Below are 23,477 nucleotides of genomic sequence, written 5' to 3' on the forward strand. Positions count from 1 at the left end.
TTTTTCTAGGTTCGGGGATCTCTCTGGATAAAGCCTCCATCTCAGAACATTTTCTATATTAGAGCCTCAAATGCTTATTGAAAAATGTCTTTTAATTTTGCCTTTTCCTCAACAAGGTTCTCCAAGTTTGCTACAATATTAAACTGATTTTAATATCCTAAAGGGACAAAGACAGCTAGAGTATTCACCGCTTTTATGACTGAAATTCAAAGCTCAACACGTTCTAAACAGGATTGTCAGAGGAGACGAAGCATCCTGCCTATTCAGCTGCATCCTGCTCCTGGAAAATTTTATTTTGCTGTACAATTTTAATTATCCCCTTTGCAGCTATAAAAAGGAGTAAATAGAGGAGCAACATCGAGCTAATGAATAAAAATCAAATTAAGGATTTGAATTTTCTGTAAGAAGGGCCTGAGGAAAGATTCGGATGCCTTCACTGAATATCATGGATTTCCACGTTAAACACTGACAGAGATTATGCTTCAGTATTTCACTGACTTTCTACTCCGTGTCTTCCCACTCTAGTTTAATAGGTGGGGAATTTTCTAAGGAAGTGGACAGTGGTTAAGTGGAGGAACTACACTGAAAACTAATCTCAGTTCAATGCTGAGACTGGTATTTATGCACAAAGCACTGCTGCAACTTTGGGAATTCTTGCTAAGCCCCAATTTACAAGGTATTTATTCTACCGGAAGAAAAAAACCCAAACACAACACCGAAAACCAGCAGTATATTAAGAAATCCACAGACAATAAAAAACATATTACACATGCATACTGTGGAAGCATCTAAAGCAGAGTTAATGTGTTCCTTGCGTATCTTTTGCTTTTCTGCTTGCTACCTTTTCCTCTTTTACAGATTAAAAAAACCACAAACAGGCTCAAAGAAAGGCAATCCTAACTACTGTGGGCTTTTCCTCCCCAAAGGCCTTGCTAGCTTAAGGGCTCCCTAGTTCTAACAGTGTCTTAAAAAAGAAAAAAAAAAAAAATAGGGCAACCCGAGTGTTCAGAAGCACTCAAGTTCAGAGGCGATCCATCAAATCTGAAATAAACTTTTTGGTATCATGCACAGATGTGGCTGCATAAAGAGACAGTCCCAGCTGATAAAAAAAGCCATTAAACAAAACTCAATACAAAAAAGCAGAGACTAAGTTTTCAGTATTACGTGAGGATCCTCCAGCTTTTGCACCCTACTGGAAGGCTCCAATTGCATTTCTGGGAAAAGCCTTTTTCCAAAACAGATACTTCAGTTTGCAGTAGAAAGGAGAAAAGGGCACGGCACATTTTTACACTCCGGTACAACTCCAAGCTCAGTTTCCAATTCCCAAACGCCTCTGAAGCAGCAGATCCTGCCATCTGAAATGCAAACCTAGACAAGAAGTTTGGCTTCATTTCTCAGTAGAATTGTCTCACTACTTTTCCTCTTCTGTTCACTGTCATAAAATTCAGAGTTTCTTTCTGAGCCTGTTCTATCTTACCCCTGTTGTTCTTGGTAAGCATGAAAGTCAGCACCTCCCTTCTTTAGCAACTACTGTCCTTTCCTTCACTCCACAGAAAGCAAGTTTATGTCTCCTGAACAATCCCCAAAATCCCTTGTAGCATAACAGAGTGACAGAAATCCAGCTCCATCAGTGGTACCTGGTGCAGATGTAACCAGAAGAGAGGGCAGTGGGAAGAAACCCTGAATTAGCTCTAGCCTTGTCTGCTTTAAGATAAGCCTCAGCTTGTCAAGCGTAGTGCCAATACTACTATTGTCACAAGCATCCAGAGTTAACAGATGTTTTAAAAAATACGCCCCTCATTTTTGTAAATGATAAGTTACTCTGAAAAGCAATAAACAAGGATGTTTTTAAAATTTCTACTTGCCTTTTTTGTAAATAAAGATGTTTCCCCCATTACTAGAAAACCTACCACAAACACAGCTTGAGATGCTTAAGGATTATTTTTACCCACTAATTACAGAAGTTCTACATGTCAAATGAGGTCTGAACTGTGTGTCCTCATCATCTTTAAACTGCACTCTCAGGTAATCCAGCATTACAGACACCAATTACGCATGTATTAAGTTTCATACTAACTCTTTTGTGTAGATTCCAATTTCTTCCACACCAGTTCATTCAGAAATAGTATCAATTAACTCAGTAGAATCCCATAAATTATAATGGCTACATAAATTATTATGGCTACAGGACTAGAATTAGGACTTGCTATCTTTGAAGTCTACCCTTCCTGGTATCTGCTCAACACGTCCTTCTCACTGAAACTGCAAGAATTGTAAGTAATTTGGTAACAAAATGGAACTAGAAGACAACTTGCTCTCTACGAGCTACTTAGTGGAGGAAAAGTCTAGCAGTTTTGTAGGCACAAGTCTCTTGAGGTTATTCACTTGTGTATAAAGAAAGTAGCTCTTGACTTTTTTAAAAATATTGATTTAGAGCCTTTCCCAAGGAATGTGAGCAACCGCCTCGTCGCACTCTTACACTAGAGAAAGGCCAGATGTACGGGGGTGGGGGAAACTGTTTGAATCATTACAACTATACTAATTGAAACCCGCATTCTAATTTACTCTGAAGAACCTTCACAGATGAGGCTACCGAGTTGTGCCTACATCAATGCCCATAGTAAAGAAGAGCGTATACTCATGTATGGATTACAGCTTGGGTTCTCTGCACCCACAAAAGAAATGGCTCCTCAGCAACAACTTTGGGTTCCTTAACTGTAGCAAACTGGCACTTCAGCAGCAGATGCTAATAAAAATATACATAAAATTTCTTTCAGTCATTTATTCTAATTGATTTAAAACCTCATTGTGTCTTCTGCCAAATGTAAAAACATTTTCAAGTCATACAAATACAAGTTACCCAACAATTCTAAATACATGGTCCGTGGTACAATAAAATGAAATCAGCACATAGTAGGGATTATCCATTTTATTTTCTTTAGAAATGGATCAATGAAACCACTGTGCTCCAGGAACACACTAAAAAAAAATTTAATAGGACTTTTACACCAGGTAGCCTTCCCCTTAACAAAGTCGTACATTGCTTATAATAATGCAGATTGGATCTGGAATAATAGAAATATGAATCCAGTGCCAGCCCAGAGCTACGCTGATAAAAAGTACATTCACAAACAAACCCTACCCCCCCAATTCTTCAAAACACCTGCAGAGTCCCATTTCTACAACTAGCTAAAAATATTCTTGTTAAAATAGAAAAAGATTTTTCTACAAAAATTTCGGGGAAAGTAATGACATTTCGTCTAAATTGCTTTGCAGACAACTAAGTACAAGGACAGATCAGTCTTCCCAAGATTTTCCCATCCAAGATTTCACCCGGGTTTTCACGTTCCTAAAAATAGTCCAACATTGCCACCATGTGGTCAGAGATGAGCACGTTGATCGGGACAGATGCGTATGATGTCTCTCGGAGAAAATCCATGACAAATACCTAGTCAATGAATAACCACATTGCAAGTAAAAAAGGAAACTGAATTCTGAGAACTGAGTCCTTATGCAGGGAAACCAATTCTAAGTATGGACCAATATAAGAAAAATAGTTTAAGATATTTTGTGATTAAGTCTTCAGTATCGCGATGCTCTTCTCCCTAAAGGCACAATCTGTTTTCACTCACTTCTTTCTCAATACAGTATATACTTGCCAACAAGCAAAATCTATGTGTATGCAAAATGCCTAAGACCATTCACTTCTTTAAACGTAAACATACTTGAAAAGTTTGAAATCTTTTTCTGGAGTTCAGGAAGCAACAGAAATTGAATTTAAAAAAAATCACCTTTCACATAGACTTTTTCATTGCCGCCTTTCTCACACTGAAGAGATATGCTTCATAAATAATATTTAAGAAGTTGTCATCATTCTGAAAAACAAAACCGGTAAATGTTAGTGCGCGACAGGTGTATTGAGTAAAGAGATTAGAAGGTTTTTCCATTTCATGGACCACATACTTTTCAACCTTACTCTATTTTAAAGAGTGAGCAATAGGAAGACCATTTCCTTTACCAAAATTATGTATTATTTCCAAGCCTTGCTAGTAGCCTGTGAAGAGCTGGACATGAATATACACTTTACTGCAGCAACCATGACTGTATCTCTATAAGAAGTAATGAGTACACAGAAAGCAGATTTTCCAAACTCACAGTGGATTTAACTTGAGTTCACTATTGTTGCATGATAACGTAGTGCCAATACAACCCTGAAATTTCTTCTCTTTGCCCTCACTTACCTAGGGATTTCCTTAAGTAGTTTCCTCCATTAGGTCAGTGATAATTCCAAGCACGTCTGAAGGAACAGTGTAACACCCTGGGGTTTGATCCTGCACTAAATCCTACCTGGGCCAATCCTTGCATCTTGTTTAGCTCTTTTAGACTTAATGCTCCTAACTGAACCTGCTCCTTTTGCTCTGATGCTTGTTTAACTTTTTCCTTCTGAAGATCATTTTGCAAGAATGGGTCAACCCACATTAAGAAAGAATGTCCTAAGCAGCTCACATAAACGTGTGAGGATAATTAAAATCAAGATACTATTTGAGAAAAAATGTGAGTGTCTGAGATTGTAGTTTCATGTAATGGAAAATAACAGGTAGGAAATTAGCAGTAAATAATTTCCAGGTAATTCCGTTAATCCTAATTACCACCAAGAACAGCAGGATCAAATACACATCTTACAAGCACAGTTTCAGAGGGTAAAATCCTATTTTCCTTGACTAGTTTCCTTTTTAACTTCATATAGGGTTTTACAACTATCCAGATACTCAAAGTATGTAAAGACAAGATAACATGACATTTTTATTTTTTAATCCCGAACTAAAAATACAGGGAAAAGTGACAAAAGCCTCTAATTTGACAAAGATACTATTTTCTTTCTGGGTCTGTAACTTAAATAGCATTTTAATTAATTTCAACATTCCAATAATGAATTTTATTTTTATTCCAAAGCCATACAGACACAGAGTTTTGGCCTACAAATCGGACCCACAAACCTGTGTCTCTATTCCTTGTGCTTTGTAGCCATGTCTTTAGTTATATAATCTCTCCTCAACTTCTACTCTTCAGATATTCATCACATGGCAAGTTAAGGAAAAAAAAAATAAATTTCATAATCACTGGTATCATCCCAGAGCAGTAAACAATCATCTCATACATAAAGTTGTTAATGCTTTGTCACATTTAAACCTGAAAAACTGCAGCAAAAGGAATTTTAGCATTTGAAGTAGAGAATTACATTGAATACACTGAACTAGTATATTTTTAGGTTATCTAACCCATATTTTAAAGTTGCTCACACTCATCCTGCAATTTTAATTTCCCCTCTGAATTCCTCTTACTGCTAACATGCATCTCTGAAAAATTTGGCAGCTAGGATAATCACCCATTATTTATCTTTAGCTAAAAATATAATAGATATCTCTCAGGCTCATAGGTCGACTTTATGAAGCTTTCAGTCATCTTTGTTCTTTTCCATCAAATCCGTTATCTTTCCTGAACCCCAAATCAGATGCATTAATCAAAATGCAGTTAAGCCAGCAGCGTGCAAGGAGAGGCTATCACATCCCCAGTCTATGCCATAGTGCTCTGTTAACATGCACCCATAAGTAGCACAACTTCCAACATATATTTTAATCCTTCATTTGGCTTCTAGACAGACAGATGCAACCGATTTTAGGGTGCTTATATCAAAATGGGAATCAGGACTTTAAGCAAAGTAGGAGAATTCTTGGTGCTTTACCTGGATCAGGTGTAGAAGTGTTTCCTGCAGCTGCATCTTCGTCATTGAGCTGCTGTTGACCACAGATGGCTCTGGGGTTTGCAGTGGCAGGAGAAGGCTAGCTGAGCTAGGGGCAGGTTCTTGGTTTGCTGCTGCTAAGCGCCCACTTTCATTTGCTTTTGGTGGAGCAGGTGTGGTCTGAGTGAAAAGCATCGGGGACATCAGCAAGGTAGGAGTCACAGTGGCACGAATGCGTTGAGGTGAGATTACCTGTCCATATAAAAATAAAGTCATCAATTAAACCTATCTACTTAATTCTATGGGAATAAAGATGATGAAAACTGCAGACTGATTGGCAACAGGTACACAGACTGCTGGAGATCGATACAGTTATATGAAACTTCAGCTCAGGACCACCTATACGATCTACTTCCAGACTAAAACGTCTTCCATCCCACTTGAGAGTGCAGCAATGGATTCAAGGGTGATTAAGTCTATCTGATAGGCAAATGATCTCAGGACAAGAGCATTTTATTACAGAAATCAGACTACTATTAAATATCAGCACTCAGAGAATGCAGTTTAAAGTCTTGTACATAGGGACAGGAAGTCATTACATTTAATCTTCGAGAATATACTTATATGCAAATATCACTGTTAAAGACTAACCTTTGTACCTAATACTAGAAAGTATCTTCCAATTATAACTTTCAAATTACTTTATGTATATATATGTACACTTTTTTTCCTTCTCATTTTACTTAAGGAGAGGGGAAAGAAAACAGATTAAATGATTTATCTAAAGAGCCACAGTGAGAAACAGAACTGACTCCTAACCAACACGCAGTTGACAAAATCAAAAAGGCCCTCAAAGAGAAGGAAAACCTTGATGCCGCAGTAGTTTTGCAAGCTCCCTCAGTATCATATCCATGCCAACCTGCAAAGATAATGTGTCAAAGAATACTTTTAAATTTCACAATGCATCTTGGAACTGTAAAACATGCAGGACTAGCAAATACTGTCTGATATAATATACAACATAATGCAAAGTTTATTCGCTCAGTTTGCAGATATTAGAAGTCTCTCCAGGTAACGCTAGTAGTAAATCTTAATCCTAATCAGCCATCTCCTCGCTATTCAAGTATACAATCTGTTCTTCAAAGAACAGAACATGCAAAGGAATTAATACGAGCTCACCAAAGCTCCTCTCTTTTGGACTGGAGCATGATTTATTGCTCCTGTAGGAAGGTGAAAGGCTATTGCAACACTTCACTCTGTGTCCTGGGTTACATTTCAATTTTGAAGAAAAATTAAAATTAAGAAAATAAAACTGAGGTTTATCTCCTAGCTGTGCAAAACAACATAGGTTAATATTAAAGAACATTCATATTTTTGTAGCTTGTCTTACTCCTAGTTATGATTGTTATGCCCAAGACATTTCTGCACAATGTTAGTTAGACTACAATACAAAGAGAAATAGAAAGAAATGAGGAGTACCGAGATCTCATCCTGTTTTATGTGAAATTTGAGAAAGCAGAAAGACTAAGGATGAGGAAAGACTCATGGATATTAGAAAGCATGCAATATGCACCCAGCACAAAATTCTCCCAGTACGCATTTTAGGTAAATATTGTTTCTGTTTCTCAAATACGAAGTACTACTTAAAACCAAAACACTTGACCTACAGCTTTTTTTTTTTTTTTTTCCTACCGCATGGCAGGTAATCATAACAGAAATCATAAAGTCTGTGTTACAAGCTCCTGAACGAGTTAAGGCATTCCTAACTCATTGTAGGTCTGCTTCGGTCAGTAAGGTAGTGCATATGTTTGTGCACCTGTGCTTGAAAAACAATGTTCATTTTAGAAGGAAACCAATGTAAGTCCGAAGTGACATCCCTCTGTGGAGGGAGACCTTCAGACTGTGCACAGATGTTCTCCTGCAAGTAAGAAGATTTTTCTCCTGCCTGTGGAAGACTGACTACCTCCAGACACTTGTCACAATGCTTCTGCTCTATTCACCCATGCAGCTGCAGTAACTTCTCCTTAATTTACCTCAAGCAAAACTATCAGGGTTTGCTTAAACCAGAATATTCTTCCTAACGTGATTTAAAGAATGTGTATACAAATTGCTCTCCGAGGGCAGGAACCTCCAGCAAAAGGATGGTGGTAACAGCTGAAGGAGATAAACTGTCCCACTAAAACAGCTGAATCTACGACAGACTATGTCAAAGACCTAGATGATACGTCCTTCAAAAGCTAAAGGCATTTCTCTCTAGAGTCTAACGCAAATAAATAAAGCCTGAGACAAACTGTTCATAATATACAGTTACTACAGTCAAACACATATACATGTTGTGGTTTAAAAGACATATGAAAAATTACTTGTTTTCTCCAGAAAGAAACGGCTTTTCGGTAGGACTTGCCAAGCATATGGAAACTATATGGAATGAGTAATATTGCCATCTACTGGTGACACAGCTAATATCTACAGGTTGCTGCAAAACTTGCAATATTTGTATCAGAAGAAGAATCGAAAAAATTTATGTATATTTTTTTCCAGTGCATAGCATTTGTTTCTCTACGCAAACATTAAAATGTACTTTTGTTAACAGTTTGTGCTCAAAGCTTCTGCCATTTAACAAACTTTTACATAAACAATTTTTTTTAAAAAAAACCCCAACCACCATAAAGGAAAATTTTAATTTTAGAGTTGGTTCAGATCACACTCAGTCACTGGGACAACTGACACCCACCAGAAAATGGGATGCTGATCTTGGCATTACTAGTGCAATTCCTATAGCACCATGCTTTTGCTGAAAGCAGTGAAAATGCTCTGTAGGGACACCAATAGCCTTTGGGCCAATCTTTTAGCTTTGAGTAATTTCTCACAGGGCATAACAGCCCTTCCAAAACGCTGTTGATCAACTTCTTTCCCACAGAATCTAACCTCAGGTGCTTGTTCATCCAGCCTCTAATGAATTATCTCCAGCTTTATCAGGTCAACACTTAAATCTCTGAGTCACTAATAACAGAGTAGGAGTCTACCGTCAGTTGTGCAGCAATGAAGTAAGAACAACGAAAACCATGCAAAATAATCATTCCAGCATATAGGATTCTTTCTCTGAAGCGCAAATGCTCACTAAGATATCTGTTTGACATTCTGCGTGGCTGCTGGCAGCTAGATGACAAGATAGCTGGCAAATTCACATAACACTATGAACTAAGGAATGCATTGGATCTTCTGTAATGCAAACTGGCACTCTGTTGCTTCCTATGCATGCAGACTCCCACGCACAGCAAGTGCTCCTCTGGAACATCAGCACCTGGTGGGTGCCGTGGGACTTTAACTGTTTTTAGTGTCACTACTTACAACTGAGGACGTTTAATCTAAGAATGGTCCAGGAACTTTAAAGACGGTTACTATTAAAATAAAGCTGGCTGCCATGCTAACATTGCTTTGTCTTTCAAGTTTAATTCGGAATTTTTCAATTGATGCTTAACTACAGAATTTTAAATTACTTTTCAAAACAAGTTTAATGTACCTATTGCATTCCTCCTGTGCATCTTTACAATCTCATGCTGAAACTGCAGTCAGGACAATTGAGAGGTAATGGTGCGATGCTCACACCAAACATACCAGGCACATATTCAGAAGATGTAACACTATGTACAAAATACATTCTTGATGGAAAATGCTGCAAGAAACGAGAAAAATGGGCTGCAAGATAAGTGGCCTTCTGAAGGAAAGACAAATTTGTGTCAAGGTTATTGTAAGCACTTTTAAAACCATAATTCTGATTAACATAAACACTTAAGCATGCATGTATCTATAATCAGGATAACTCATGCCTAACACTAAGCATATGCTTAAAAGCCCACTGCAGATTAATGCTTTTTTATTGCATTTTAAGCACATGTTACTCACTGTCCGCATAAGGAACACTTCACAGAACAGGGCTGGCACCAGACCAGACTGAATGCTTCCATGTATTATTCTTCAGCTTTTGCTTTTTTCTTCCTTTTTTTTGGGGGGGAGGGGGAACTGGTCTCTTCCTTTCCATGTGGGAGATCACAGTTCTTACACCATATGGAGATGCAGCAGAAGCCAATTTAAACTTGGACTTGTAATGTGTCAATTGTGGAAAAGACTATCGCTTTCATTTTCTTAGTACTGCTGATGGATTTAGGGTGTTCCCTTTAATACAATTTTTTCCAACAACAGACACGGTCCAGATACCTTTCTATTCCTGTCAGGCTTTTTAGAGTTTGCTTTTTCTGTGTGATGAATTGTAGTAGAAGAGGCAATACCAAAAGATAAATAATTACAGAGAACAAACCTTTTGCTGCATTTGTTGTCAGAATCTGCTTTGATCAATTTTGCATGAGCATGTGCGGATATATTTGTGCCAATTCAATTTCACTCGAATGTCTGTCTGCAGGCATGGCAGCACTTAAAGCCTCTGATCTACAGCAAGGATGATATTATGAAAAGATTAACGTTGGTTTTAAAAGTCGTTTCAAATTTTTATCTTCTCATCTTTTTTCAAAAGTAGGCATATTTCATGTGGCTAATTCATGGCATTCTACAGGAATACAGACTCGTTCCTTCACTCTTCGCCTCCCCTCCTTTCTGTTTTTTGGCAACCTGCTGCACGTGAAAGAGGCCATTCCTTCCAGATTGCAGAGCTTGAGGTGTCCTAAACAATAATTAGTCATACTTCCATTGTCATTTTTAGTCTATGTATTAAATCTCAGAAGCAATACTAAACATGTCGGAAGAACTGCATCTGATACTGTTTTGATAGCAGCTGTGGCTGTGTGAGTCCATGTAACCACTCCTAGGCAGCCTCAATCTATTTGGTCTGCTCATAGCCACGCAAAGTGAGACAGTCTCCTTAGTTGCTTTTTTTTTTTAAAGGCAAACCTGCAGCAATAATTGCAGTGAATGAGACTTGTTCCAGTGAAGATTTTTCTCTTACAAGCTGTTGTTCTATTCATACTCAAGCAGTAAGATCACTGAAATTGCATTATGTCAGACCTCAGTAATTCCCTTTCCATATTGCAACTAATGCTGGCATCATTTTCTTTTTTAAATATATACAAATATATTTGTGTATGTTTCAAATATACACAAATACAAAAGTCATTAGCGATATCAGCATCTGTATGTAATTTTCATTTGAAAATGTATCAGCATATTTGCCATTTTTTATTTATCCATACTTACTTACATGCCTGGCACTTGCCTCATTTTACTTTTACCTTCAAAGTAAAACGTCTTGTGTCTCCATGCTTTCAGTACATATAGCAGTGAATGAGACAATTTCTTTCACCTATAGCAGGCAAGTTCTATTCTCAGTAAAAACAGAAGTAAATTTTTGTGCCTCTGGATCCTCATTTTATTTATTAGGACTCCACTGGAAAGTCAGATTACTATCTGTAAGTAACTGATCCTGAATAATTTCAATGACTAATCAACCCCAAACTCTTTCACACAGATTCAAAGTCATGCTGCTTGAATTAAAAGAATAAAAATAATGATGGCTATTTGCTATATCAAATTAATCTTCCACTGACCTCTCTCAAGGAAAATCTTGACCTCTCACAGTGTTAGTGGCAGATGTGGCTCTTACTTGTTAAATGACTGTTTCAGTCTCTTCACTTGTTGGATAACTTCCTAGAATAAGGAGGATTCCTGGGGCATGCTGAAGTATTCTGTAGTCTTTCATTCAGGTTTTTAAAAAGTTGCAATAGAAAAGCAGCTTTTGAACTTTACACTGAAAGGTGAATGCTTTTTCATTTGGATAAGTAACTTCTAGACTCCAACACAAGTCAGACTCCAGTATAACACAAGTCTTGTGGACAGTCTGTCCACAATAAAGGAAGCTAAAAGGGGCTTACATTTAAAGATACTCAAGTGTAGAAGATCCTACAGAAAATGAAGTTGTTAACAAAGACACTAGTTGTCCAGGATGAGACATTTTGTAATTGCACATGATGCTTTTCTGAAGAACAGAAAAATGCACTCGCGAGACAGTCTCTTGACGTGTCCTGAATTTTTTAAGACTCCAATCTGACTTTTAGGGTCACAATCACCAGAATTAAGGGCTTTGGGTTTTTTGAAGGCATTCAGGCACAAGGCCTTTTTTCAAAATAATACATAGCAAATTAAAAAAATAGCTAATGAATAGCTAGAAGTAGCAGTTACAGTACAAGATAACTAATCCATCAACATACAAATACTTAAAAAAACTGTTGTTAGAAAATAAGTGACCTTTTAAGCACCTTTAGCAACTGGCATAGAAAAGAATGCATGCCCACACAGAGAAAGCTATGATTGTGTAAGAAAAATTATTAAACCCAAAATATTACATTCGATAACCAACAATTACACACAACAGCCTGAGACTAAGTATTGCAACTGAAAACTATGGCACTTTTCAAAGTGCCTCTGGAAAAAACCAAGACTGCAGTATTTTTTGTCATTATTGATGTGCAAGAGATACAGCCTTCAGTATTTACAACATCACAGCTTGGCAAATGAGAACTTACTTGACGTTGTTAAATTATCACCTGCAAAATGAATGATGTGCAACATGTGGTAGGATAGTAACAAGAATATACCGGCCAAAATGAAACAAAGACTAACCTTACAAACCCCCAAATTCAAAAGATTGCTAGATTTTTATTTATTTATTTATTTTAAATGTTGAAGTTTCCCATTTACCTGAAAGAGAGCGCTCTGTTTTTCTGTACCCGGTGTCTTGTCTATCCAGGAATCCAGTGGTTTCAGCGTATTGGTATTCTGAGTAACAACAGGAAACTTAGCTGCCAAGGTTGGTCTGCTGGATACGTGCAACTGTTGTTCTTGTTGCACTATCTGGAGTTTTTTCAACAACTCTTGAGGTGAAATCACCCCAGAGTTGGCTGCTTGATTGCCAGAGAGAGAAAGCGGCTGTCTGGGCAGTTTGGATTGTTCTTTACCGAGTGTCTGAGACTCCAAAGCCTGGCCTGGTAGGGAACCATTGAAATACACCAAAGGTGGCTGGCTCATATTATTTACGGTTGCTGCTGGTGCTCCAACAGCAGCAGGAGGTCTGCTGAACACAGAAGCCGTCGAGTTCACAGATGCTGTTGCGCTGGGGTCCATTTTAGTCACCGACCCCGACTGACTCTGTAATTTCTGTAATAAGCTCTGAGTGCCAGCAGTATCCTGAACTACATGAGATGTTGCCATACCATGAGAAGTCACAGGTTGGAAGAGTCCTGTGAAAGTCTCACCCACAGGGTGGATATTGCCATTTTCACAGAGTCGGTTTTCAGGAAACTCAGCAAGCGGATGAAGGTCTGTCCCACGCACCATAAGCTTCTGAATAGCAGGGCAAAGCTGTTTCTCCGCAGAGGGCGAATGCCTGCTAGGTTCTTCGTAGGACAGTGAACGTACCACTCCCTGCCTAACAGGAAGATTCTCTTGATGCGGTTTATTAAGGGGTTCTGAGACATCTGGCTTTTCTTGTTTTCCAAAGAGTGCTGTCAAAGACAAGTGCTGTGGTTCAGGATCCACATTCTGTGAGGGGACAAAGGAAAAAAGTAAACATAGTTCCCTCCTGCTTAAGTTACATTAAGCGGTGACAATATTTAGCCAGCAGTATTCAAGGAAAAGCTGAGAAAACTGCTATGCTCTTCTCTCCCAAGAGGATTTTTAATAGTTGTGTCACATAGGAAGGGCAAGAAAGACAGTTGTCAAGCTGCTAATGTGGGAGAAAATCAGTGAATCTGAGATAGCAGTGGCTTCACTTTAAATACCATGAAAGAGCATCTTCCCTTACAGCCATCAGTACAATGTCAGCAAGAGACAGAAATCTCCCCATGTATGAAGTAGGGCCACTTCTTGTGCACCTCCCTGTTGTAACTGAGTTCAGCTTTTAGGATTTTGCAGTATGATTTAGCTTGAAGATATATCAAGAGACACTTCTTTATTTAGATTAACTGAATTCACCTAAAAAAAAAGAACACAAAATCTGCGATCAAAGCAGCATCTGAAATTTGGAAGACTAGTATTCCTCCATTGCATCAGGATAGTACGCCTGTAATTTACATCCTTCCACATTATATGGTGGGGGTTTGGGAGCTTTGTATAAAACAGATTAGTTTTGCATTAAAATCATTCCTTACAGTGGTTCCACCTCAAATTCTTGCAGTGACCTTCTGACTCAAATAAATATTCCTACATGGTTAGTCGATTAGAGCAGCATTAGTCAGGAAACACACAAAACATTTTACCTTGCTTTGCTGAGATATTCGTTGATGCTGATTTTCACTAGGCTTCACTGGAATTGGTTTGATTAGGTTGGGGTTGTTATAGATTGCAGAGGAACTGGTTATTTGTTTTGGCTCTGAGCAGGTCTTACACTGCAAAAGAAAATAAGTATTTTTTAGTTAAGTGTGACAATATCTTTTCCCTCAGGTCTCCCACTACAGTAAAATACAAACATAGCCAGGTATTCAATAACCAAAGATACTAGCTGCAGCACTGATTATGAAAAGTTATGCTATTGAAAGAACTTTTAACAACTGCAACATAATTTTCTAGAACCACAAAGCATATGTAAAAATAAATACTTGATTCCAAGATTTCCTGAATATGAGGCTCCCCTCTAATTTAAATCTCAGTGCTCTTTCTTACCTTCTGCTTTTCCCTTACTTAAAAAAAAAACAACCCTAAAATAATTTTTAAAAGGAAAAGCACCTTAGAAACCAAGCAACAGACATGTTTTTCCTGCATCAGTAGGCAGCCAGAAGTAGTTTAGATACATGAAGGATTAATGTGCCCATAAAGAATATTTTAAATGCTTTTTGTTAAAAACTAGAATTATAACTCATGCTCTTTTACATAAATGTTCCACATTGTGGGAACTTGGTGGATGCATATACCCCGCACAGAAAAATAATTAAAGATTTAATCAAATTTGTACAATCAGTATGTTTCCCTATTAAATATAACAGGATTAATAACCATATTTATAAAAAGATGGTCTGAGACATGACTAAAAGTGATCAGGGACATGGAATGGCTGACATATGAAGAGAGGAGGACATAAATTCAGAAAAAAAATGCACAGAAAATGCTACATGAGAGAGAAATAATAAATGGAAAAGGTGAGTATGATGTCTTATTTCCATTGTACAAGAAATTAAGAATATAGCAAATGAAACTAAAAAAGCTGTGGGTATACAAGGAATGCTATTGTTAGTAGAAATGAAAACAGTATATTGGAAATCACTGTCGCTCAATACGATTGAAACCAAGAAACTGGAAAGATTTTTTAACAGAATCATCTAATAAAAAGTTAATCCTATCTAACAAGACTACTCACAGTTAATAACCTGAATTTGATGGGCTCTAAATTTTATACAGCAGGACTAATGGTTGGGGTAAGGAATGATAATTTTCAGATTCTCATTCTTTCCTCCAAAGAGTCCAGTCTTGTGCATTACTGAGGATGAAACTCTGGACTGGACACACTGCCATGCGGACACGCAGCAGAGCCACTACTGTGCAATAAACAGTGTCCTTTCCAGAACTTTCCAAGACAAACTCCTTAAGATTCAAATGTGTTAAGTGAGAAAATAACCCCCACCCCCAAATATACAAAACTGATTATTTAATCCATTTCTGACACCTACTGCAACAGCAAACAAAGACACACTGGTTCCAAGGCTGCTCTGTAAAACACAACTTGAGCTCTTGAGGGGACTCAAAGGGCTCTGGGAGGTACTCAGTGACTTTTTTGCAACATTTGCCCTCAGGAATCCCACACACCTGAGGCTGGTGGGGAAGCCTAGAGTGATGAAGACTTACCCTTGGTAGGGGAGGATCACATTAGGTAGCATGTAAACAAATTGGACAGACACAAGTCCATGGGACCAGATGGGATGTGCTTATGAGAGCTGAGGGGGCTGCCTCCATCATTGGGAAACTACTTGATTATTTTTGCAAGGTAATGGCAATTGGACGAAGTTCCCAAAGACTGGTAGAAGGCAACTATCACTCCTATCTTCAAGAAGGGCAAGAAGAAGGATTTGGGAAACTTCAGGCTGGTTTGCCTCACGTTCATCCCTGGCAAGGTGACGGAACAAATCCTCCTGGAAGCCATTTCTAAACATACTAAGGACAAGAAGGTGATTGGAAGTAGTCAGCATGGATATATAAAGCAGAGATAATGCTTGATCAACCTGATATCCTTTTATAGTGAGATGACTGGCTGAGTGGCTGATGGAAGAGCAGTGGATATTGTTTAACTCGACTTTTGCAAAGCTTTTGACACTGTCTACCACGGCATCCTGAAAGACAAACTGATGAAACGCAGAGCAGATAAGTGGACAGTGAGATGGACAGAAAACTGTCTGATCTGCTGGACTCAAAATGTTGTTGGCACAAAGTCTAACTGGAGGCCATTCACTAGTGGTGTACCCCAGGGTTTGACATTAGGGTCAATACTGTTTATCATCTTCATTAATGACCTTGAATGATGGGGCACAGCAGGCTTGCAGACAATATAAAACAGGGATGTGTAGTTAATAGACCAGATGGCCACGCTGTCAGAGGGCTCAGATGAACCTTGACAGGCTGGAGAAATGGGCCGACAAGAACATGAAGTTCAATGAAGGGAAAATGAGGAGGAATAATCCCATGCAGTACAGGTTGGTGCTAACTGACTGAAAAGCAGCTTTGCAGAAATGGGCCTGGGTGGACAAGAAGTTGAATATGCATCAGCAACATGCCCTTGTGGCAAAAGAAGGCCAACAGCATCCTGGATTGCATTAGGCAGAGCATTGCCAGCTGATCATTCACCTCTACTGAGCACTGGTGAGACCACTGGTTAGACTCATCTACTGAGCACTGCAGTGCTACGTCCAGTTCTGGGCTTGCCAGCCCAAGACAGACGCAGACACATGTAAGTGCACTCACTGAAAGTCTATAAAGTTGATTTAACCACCTGTCAAGCAAGGAGAGGCTTAGTCTCCAGAAGAGAAGGCTCAGAGTACAATATCAATGCGTATAAATACCTGATGGGAGGAAGTAAAGAAGACTGAGGCAGACTCTTCTCAGTGGTGCCCAGTGAAGACAAGAGGCAAAAGGCAAAAAATAGAATATACAAAACCTTGATCAAACTTAAGAAAAAACTTTTTTTACTTTAAGCAGGTTTGAATACTGGAACAGACAGTCCAGAGAGATTGTGGAGTCTCCGTCCATGGACATATTTAAAACCTGACTTAACGCGTCCCTGGGCAACCCACTTTAGCTGATATGCTGTAAACAGGGAGGCTGGATTAGACTATTGCCAGAGGTCCCTTCCAGTCTCAACGATTTTGTGAGTCTCTGCTGAAAAAACATCTTGTGGGTGTTCGGCCAGTCAAGGACTTTCGCAATGAATTTAAAGACACCATCTTGCAACGTAGAAGTGTAGTTCCACTCATGTACCCGTCTTTCTTCTATTGTATGACAATTTTTGGTTCAAATGTTGCTCCTAGAAAAATCTTTAAAGCATGCACAGACTATCATGCCATAGGGTGGTTAGCTATTTGGTTTGAAGAAAGAACAAGTGTCTGTCTCTTGTTTCCTGCTATACCCCTACTGCATAAGGTGAGAAACTTCCTCAAGCACTAGATTGGCAAAAAACACGAACAAAGTACTGACTTTGCCAGTAATGCAGAGCTTCACAGCAAAATTGAATTTCAGTTAAACATAAAACCATGCAGCAAGTGCCTTATAGCTAATCTGAGTAGGCCACGTTCAACATGTGAATATATTTAAATTCAGCTACACTTTGTGCCCTCTCTGGGAAAAAAAAAATATCAAAGAAATAATTTTACTAGAATGTAGTATCTCATTCACCCAGAGCTTTGCTACCCATCTCACAGAGCAGTGCAAGTCTGATGACTAAAGATGTCAAAACATTCAAATAAAGAGCTAAGTCCAAAGACTATTCATGGCAAGCAAAACAGTTTTCTTTTAAAGCTAGTCCACGCTTACCTCCCTTCTCTGTGACTCAAAGTCTGATTAATGAAAGCACTCAACAGAAATCTACACTTAATTGATGTTTCAGTTTTGCTTTGCAATTCGTATTTAAAATAGTTATGAATGGATTGCTGTGAAAAATCATAACAGAAAGAAGCCATGAAAAAAGCTGTGTAGGAGACAAGCCTACAAGACTAACATAACTATTAAAGATTTTAAAATAAGGAAAAGTTTCCTTTCTAGTAGCTCTGAGTTAAATTTATCAATGCACTGCAACATTGTTTTCTTAGGTTCTTTTGAGCTTACATGTAGTTATCCTTGAATTCGACTAACTTAATTTTTTTGTTTAATGAAATATTTATAATGAAAAAGAAATAATGAAATATATACTATATATATATATATACACATAATATATACAAAGCTCCCAGCTCTTGAATATATCAAGCTCCCAGGACGACAATCATGTCACCAGCTGGGACTGGGGAAGTCGCAGACTGGACTCACTCACGGATGGGAACTGGATTCCAGATCGTGATCAAAGCAGACAGACAGAGTCCTCCTCGGACACTGGCCATTAAAGAAAGAGCATGAGGCAGATGGGATGGGATACCCCGTTGGTCAGTTCTGGGTCACCTGTCCTGTCCACTCCTCCCCGCAGGTGGGACACCTCTATGCTTCTCTGTTTCCGACCCTCCAGTGGGGCACATAACCAAGTTGGCTGCCTTGGGTGTTACAGCAATAAGTATAAGCAAGAGCCTCTCTGCATACCATGCCTGGGCATCAGCCATAAACACAGGTCTTATCACTCTGAGAGCAAACAGTGTCTGCACAATATGCTGTTAATTTCTGTAGTTAGAAGAGGCCCAGCTAAAAAGTAAAGTTACTGAACAAAATTGGTGCTGAAGTTTACATCACACCAGGACAGTTGTGGTTTTCTACAAGCTGTATTTCTCATAATTTCCAGGCAGTTCATATGGACTCTCAACAATGTCCTAGCATGGAGCCTTCTGCAACCTTATCAACTTTTTTTAAAGTTTATATACAGCAGGAAAAATGACTGAATTATTCTTAAATCACTTTCCCATCCAGTTTCTGGCTGGTGACTTACGTTGTCTCTCATTCACTTAATGGCAGTTAAGCATCTTACCTAGTTAATTATCAGATGAAAGCTTTTTCATAGTCCAAATATGTAGCCCCTATTTGATCTACACTAAAATAAGTGAAGATAATTTACTTTTTTTTTTTTTTAGATTGGAGATATTCTACATGGTACTACATAAACTCAAACCACGATTCAGTAAGATTAAATAGATTTTCTCTACCAAACTGTTCTCTTTTTAATGATGCTGCCTTTTCTTCAATATAACTCCTTCTTATTGCTATTTTTCAACAAAGCTTTTTGGGCAAAAACCATATAAGTACATATCATATAGGGCAACCAAGATGATTGAGGGGTTGGAACATCTCCCTTATGAGGAAAGGCTGAGAGAGCTGGGACTCTTTAGCCTGGAGAAGAGAAGGCTGAGGGGAGACCTTATTATTGCTTACAAATATCTAAAGGGTGGGTTGAAGGAGGATGGAGCCACACTCTTCTCGGTGGTTCCCAGTGACAGGACGAGGGGCAATGGGCACAAGTTGGAACATAGGAAGTTCTGTTCCAACACATGGAAAAACTTCTTTACAGTTCGGGTGACAGAGCACCGGCACAGGCTGCCCAGGGAGGTTGTGGAGTCCCCTTCTCTGGAGATTTTCAAGACCCGCCTGGATGCAGTCCTGAGTAACGTGCTCTGGGCAATCCTGCTTTAGCAGGGGAGTTGGACTAGATGATCTCTAGAGGTCCCTTCCAACTCTGAAAATTCTGTGATTCAAGAAAAGTGTAACCAGCAGGTCAAGGGAGCTGATTGTTCCCATCTACTCCACTCTTGTGAGACCCCACCTCGACTCCCCGTCCAGCTTTGGGGCCCCCAACAAGAGAAGGACAAGGACCTGCTGGAGCGGGTCCAGAGGAGGCCCACAAAGATGATCAGACGGCTGCAGCACCCCTCCTATGCGGACAGGCTGAGAGGGTTGGTGTTGTTCAGCCTGGAGAAGAGAAGGCTCTGGGAACCGCTTATAGCAGCCTTCCAGTACCTAAAGGGGGCCTACAGGAAAGATTGGAAGGGACTCTCTATTAGGGAGCATAGGGATAGGATAAGGTGTAATGGTTTTTAACTGGAAGCAAAATGAACAGCAGTATACACAGAGGCCTATAGAGAATGACATTGACCTGACTTGGTATCATTCCCATGATTTGATAACATGGCTAGTAGACTGGTATCAAATACAGGGAAATATGCTGAAGAGAAAAAAGCCTGTGATGATTTCAAAGAGATCTGCAACTACTGCAGCTCAGAACATAAAGTCATTTTGTCAGATGGGTTGCATGGCCTTGCTGATGAGTAAAGTAGGAGCACCAGTATGATATTTTAAGCAACTGTCGGGTGGACAGGTAAAGAAGATATCAGATCATCATCAAACAACAAAAAGCAGCATGAAAGAAATGTCACCATGCTCTTTAGTGATAGAACCAGAAGAGTATTCATCAGCTACCACACGTGATTACTACATCTTGCTTCACCGCTCTGTCCTTTAGTCACGCGTCTTGTTCAAAGCTATGCTCCTACAAAAGATATGTAAGAAATCAAAAGGATCTAAGGTCAAGTCAAAGAAAGGCTAAGCAACATTGGAGAACAAAAAAAAAAAGACAAGACATATGTGGTGAACATCAATCAAAAAGAACAAGACCAGCACTGAGGATGTTTTAGGCAAGTTTGGTTTAGTCAGAGACATCTGAGGCAAACAACTGCTCTGTTGTGAGATTTCATAGTCTACCTGTACAATATGAAGCTCTAGCTGAACAGGACATTCTGAAAGGAAACAGACAACGGACAAGCATGGTGCCTCAGTATTGCAGTTTTCCTGAAGCAAATACCACGTCACATCCCCATATCATGCTCTGTAGCAAAAACCTGACTTGGAGATACGTGAGCTGCAAAGACCTGTCAAGCAGAAGGAGATCCTAGACGGTCTGATAAAGAAAGGTCAGCCAAGATGCGATGGAATTTAAAAGAGCTTTGTAGATGGATGCCTATGCTGAAAGTGATGAAGAGAACTTTGAAGTTGTAAGAGTTCAGTTCTGGCCCCCTCAGTTCAAGAAAGACAGGAATCTGCTGGAGAGGGTCCAGCAAAGAGCTCCGAAGATGATTAGGGGATTAGAACATCTCTCATATGAGGAAAGGCTTAGGGACTTGGGTCTAGAAAAAAGAAGATTGAGGGGGGATCTTATTAATGCTTACAAATACTTAAAGGGAGGATGCCAGGGGGATGCGAGCAGTCTTTTTTCAGTGGTGTCCAGTGATAGGACGAAGGGGAATGGGCACAAGCTTGACCATAGGAAGTTCCATCTTAACATGAGGAGGACCTTCTTTACTTTGAGGGTAGTGGAGCACGGTCACAGGCTGCCCAGAGAGGTTGTGGAGTCTCCCGCTCTGGAGACATTCAAACCCCGCCTGGACGCCGTCCTGTGCAACCTGCTGTAGGTGACCCTGCTCTGGCGGGGGGGTTGGACTAGATGATCTCCAGAGGTCCCTTCCAACCCTGACCATTCTGTGATTCTGTGAGTTTGAGTGCAGAGCTAAAAAGCCCTGGAAAATAAGGATTTCTACCTAGCTGATGTAAAGCAGCCAAAAGATGACATTAATGAAGAGTGACATAAAAGTATACAAGATGCTCTGCAGAAGAGAGGCGCTAAGGAGGACAAGAACTGTCCCAAAGAAGAGCAGTAGCAGCAAGGATTTCCAGTCAGAGCCCTGCTTAAGTGAGACACACAGAACCAATTCAGACTGTTCAAGAACAGTAGCGTATACTCTGCATCATCCAGGCTGAGTATAGCACAGTGCCCTCAGGAAAGCTAGGCCTCCTGGATCCTAATATCAAGTCTTTCACACTGTTAACAAATCAAAAGCGAAGGCACCTGAAAACTTAGAAACTATATTCTTGTTTGGGCAGGGCAGTACCACTGGAACATTTTGCTGAAAAGATAGTAAAGCAGCAGGCAAAGAAAAGAAATAGAAGTCCAGAGGCCATGCTTGCTCGCTACCACAAATGACATTCTTATCAAATGGTAGCGTGTTCTTAGTAATGAAGAAGCAAGCTTCAGTTATTTGGGGCACATGAACCAGCCAGAGAATGTTCACCTAATCTGATCTTTAATAGATCAAAGATGGTGTAGTAAATGGGTAGACGCTGTAGAAGCGCAGAGCTAAAACCAGAGCTTGACAAAGCACAATGGTTAAAAAGAAACACATTTTGTCATGCTTTGTTCTGTACTCTAGCAGCTCTCCAACTCTTTGTCTCCCCAGCTATCATTGTGGGGCCTGCTAATACCACTTCTTACCAGAAATCAAAAGGCGGCAAGCATGCATTAGAAGTACATTTTTCAAGAAATACTTTAGTAGTTTAGCAACTTAAAGCTCCATTAATAAAAATGGAGGGGGTAGGTTATGTATTTTATTTTTCATGTAACCTCTAAATGTTTATCTTATTTGAGAATAAGCTATACCCTTCAAAGTTATTTACACTCTTCAAAAAAAACCCCCTCATCCTAGGACTTAAAATTTGAGCAAAATACCTTAGATGCTTTGAAAATTGATGTTCTTATTCTACACTTCCAAACACTCTCTTCTCTGAAACCACACAGAATGCGATTTCAGCACATTAGCATTGTAAGCCATACGACATACACTGGCAAGGAAGTAGAAGAAAATCAAGCAGCCAAAAAGCATGACTGCTCTGAAATATATTGCCATTAAATACTAAAATGGTTGTCATTGCCCTTATTTATCACACCCTTAATTTTATATTACTAACAAAACCAGAAAAAACACATATCCAGTTCTTAAGAGGTCAGATACTCTTTGTATTCGTATTCCAGATGAAGAGGACGTTTTCATGTTATTTCCTTAGCAACCCCTCAAATGCAGAAAGATTAAAGATGAAGTAAGAAGCAGATTTGCAAAAGATCTTATCTGAAGGGAAAAAACTAAAGACACTATTATTTAAACAGATCTTCTAGAATTTCCTCTCCTTCGTCTTGATTTTCTGTGTGCTCATGTAGAAATGGAAGTTAACTTCTTTAGGTTTATTACCTCCTTCTCATAGAATCTGAGGACAGCCTAGTATTTTTCCAGTTTTCCATTTACAGTATTTTAAGGTTATTTAATGAAAACTGCTTAAACATTTCATAATATCTCAAATCAACTCTCTTATGCCAGGACTAAATACTGATTCAGTATTAAAACACAGAAAAGATAACAGGTTTTGGTGGTTTTTGTCCACTATTATACATTAAATCCCTATTACAGAAAATATGTAGCTCCTAAGCTTCAAAAGAAGCTATACCACATCAAAAAGGGATACATTTCACTGTAACTCAAATAACTTGCTATTATCTTTCTGAGGATCTTATTGGTAGCTACATTTCAGAAAAAAACCCCACCTTTTTCTCTCTTTAAATTGCTTAAGATACATATTTCTAGACTCAGAACACTTAAGAGCTTTATTACTGCATGACAACACATAGGAAATACAGGAAACAGCAGTAGGAACCTGCAGGCTCTGTAACAATTTGCAGCATATATATGACTAGTTAAAATTATTAGATTTTTATTCCCCAAAGTAAAACGTTTTTGAT

The 23,477-nt window shown here is 39.0% G+C and overlaps 1 protein-coding gene across 1 annotated transcript in view; it reads right to left on the reverse strand.

Annotated features, from left to right (window-relative positions):
- Window positions 1–3,794: 3,794 nt before the first annotated feature.
- Window positions 3,795–23,477, reverse strand: part of DCP1B (decapping mRNA 1B) — a 49,051-nt gene continuing 29,368 nt past the window's right edge. Inside the window, 4 exon segments of the mRNA XM_009879748.1 lie at window positions 3,795–3,875; window positions 5,744–5,992; window positions 12,449–13,288; window positions 14,005–14,133. Of these exon segments, the coding sequence (XP_009878050.1) occupies window positions 3,795–3,875; window positions 5,744–5,992; window positions 12,449–13,288; window positions 14,005–14,133 (1,299 nt within the window).

The sequence above is a fragment of the Charadrius vociferus genome, unplaced genomic scaffold (assembly GCF_000708025.1).
Source record: "Charadrius vociferus isolate BGI_N301 unplaced genomic scaffold, ASM70802v2 scaffold90, whole genome shotgun sequence".
In the NCBI taxonomy this organism is placed as follows: Eukaryota; Metazoa; Chordata; class Aves; order Charadriiformes; family Charadriidae; genus Charadrius; species Charadrius vociferus.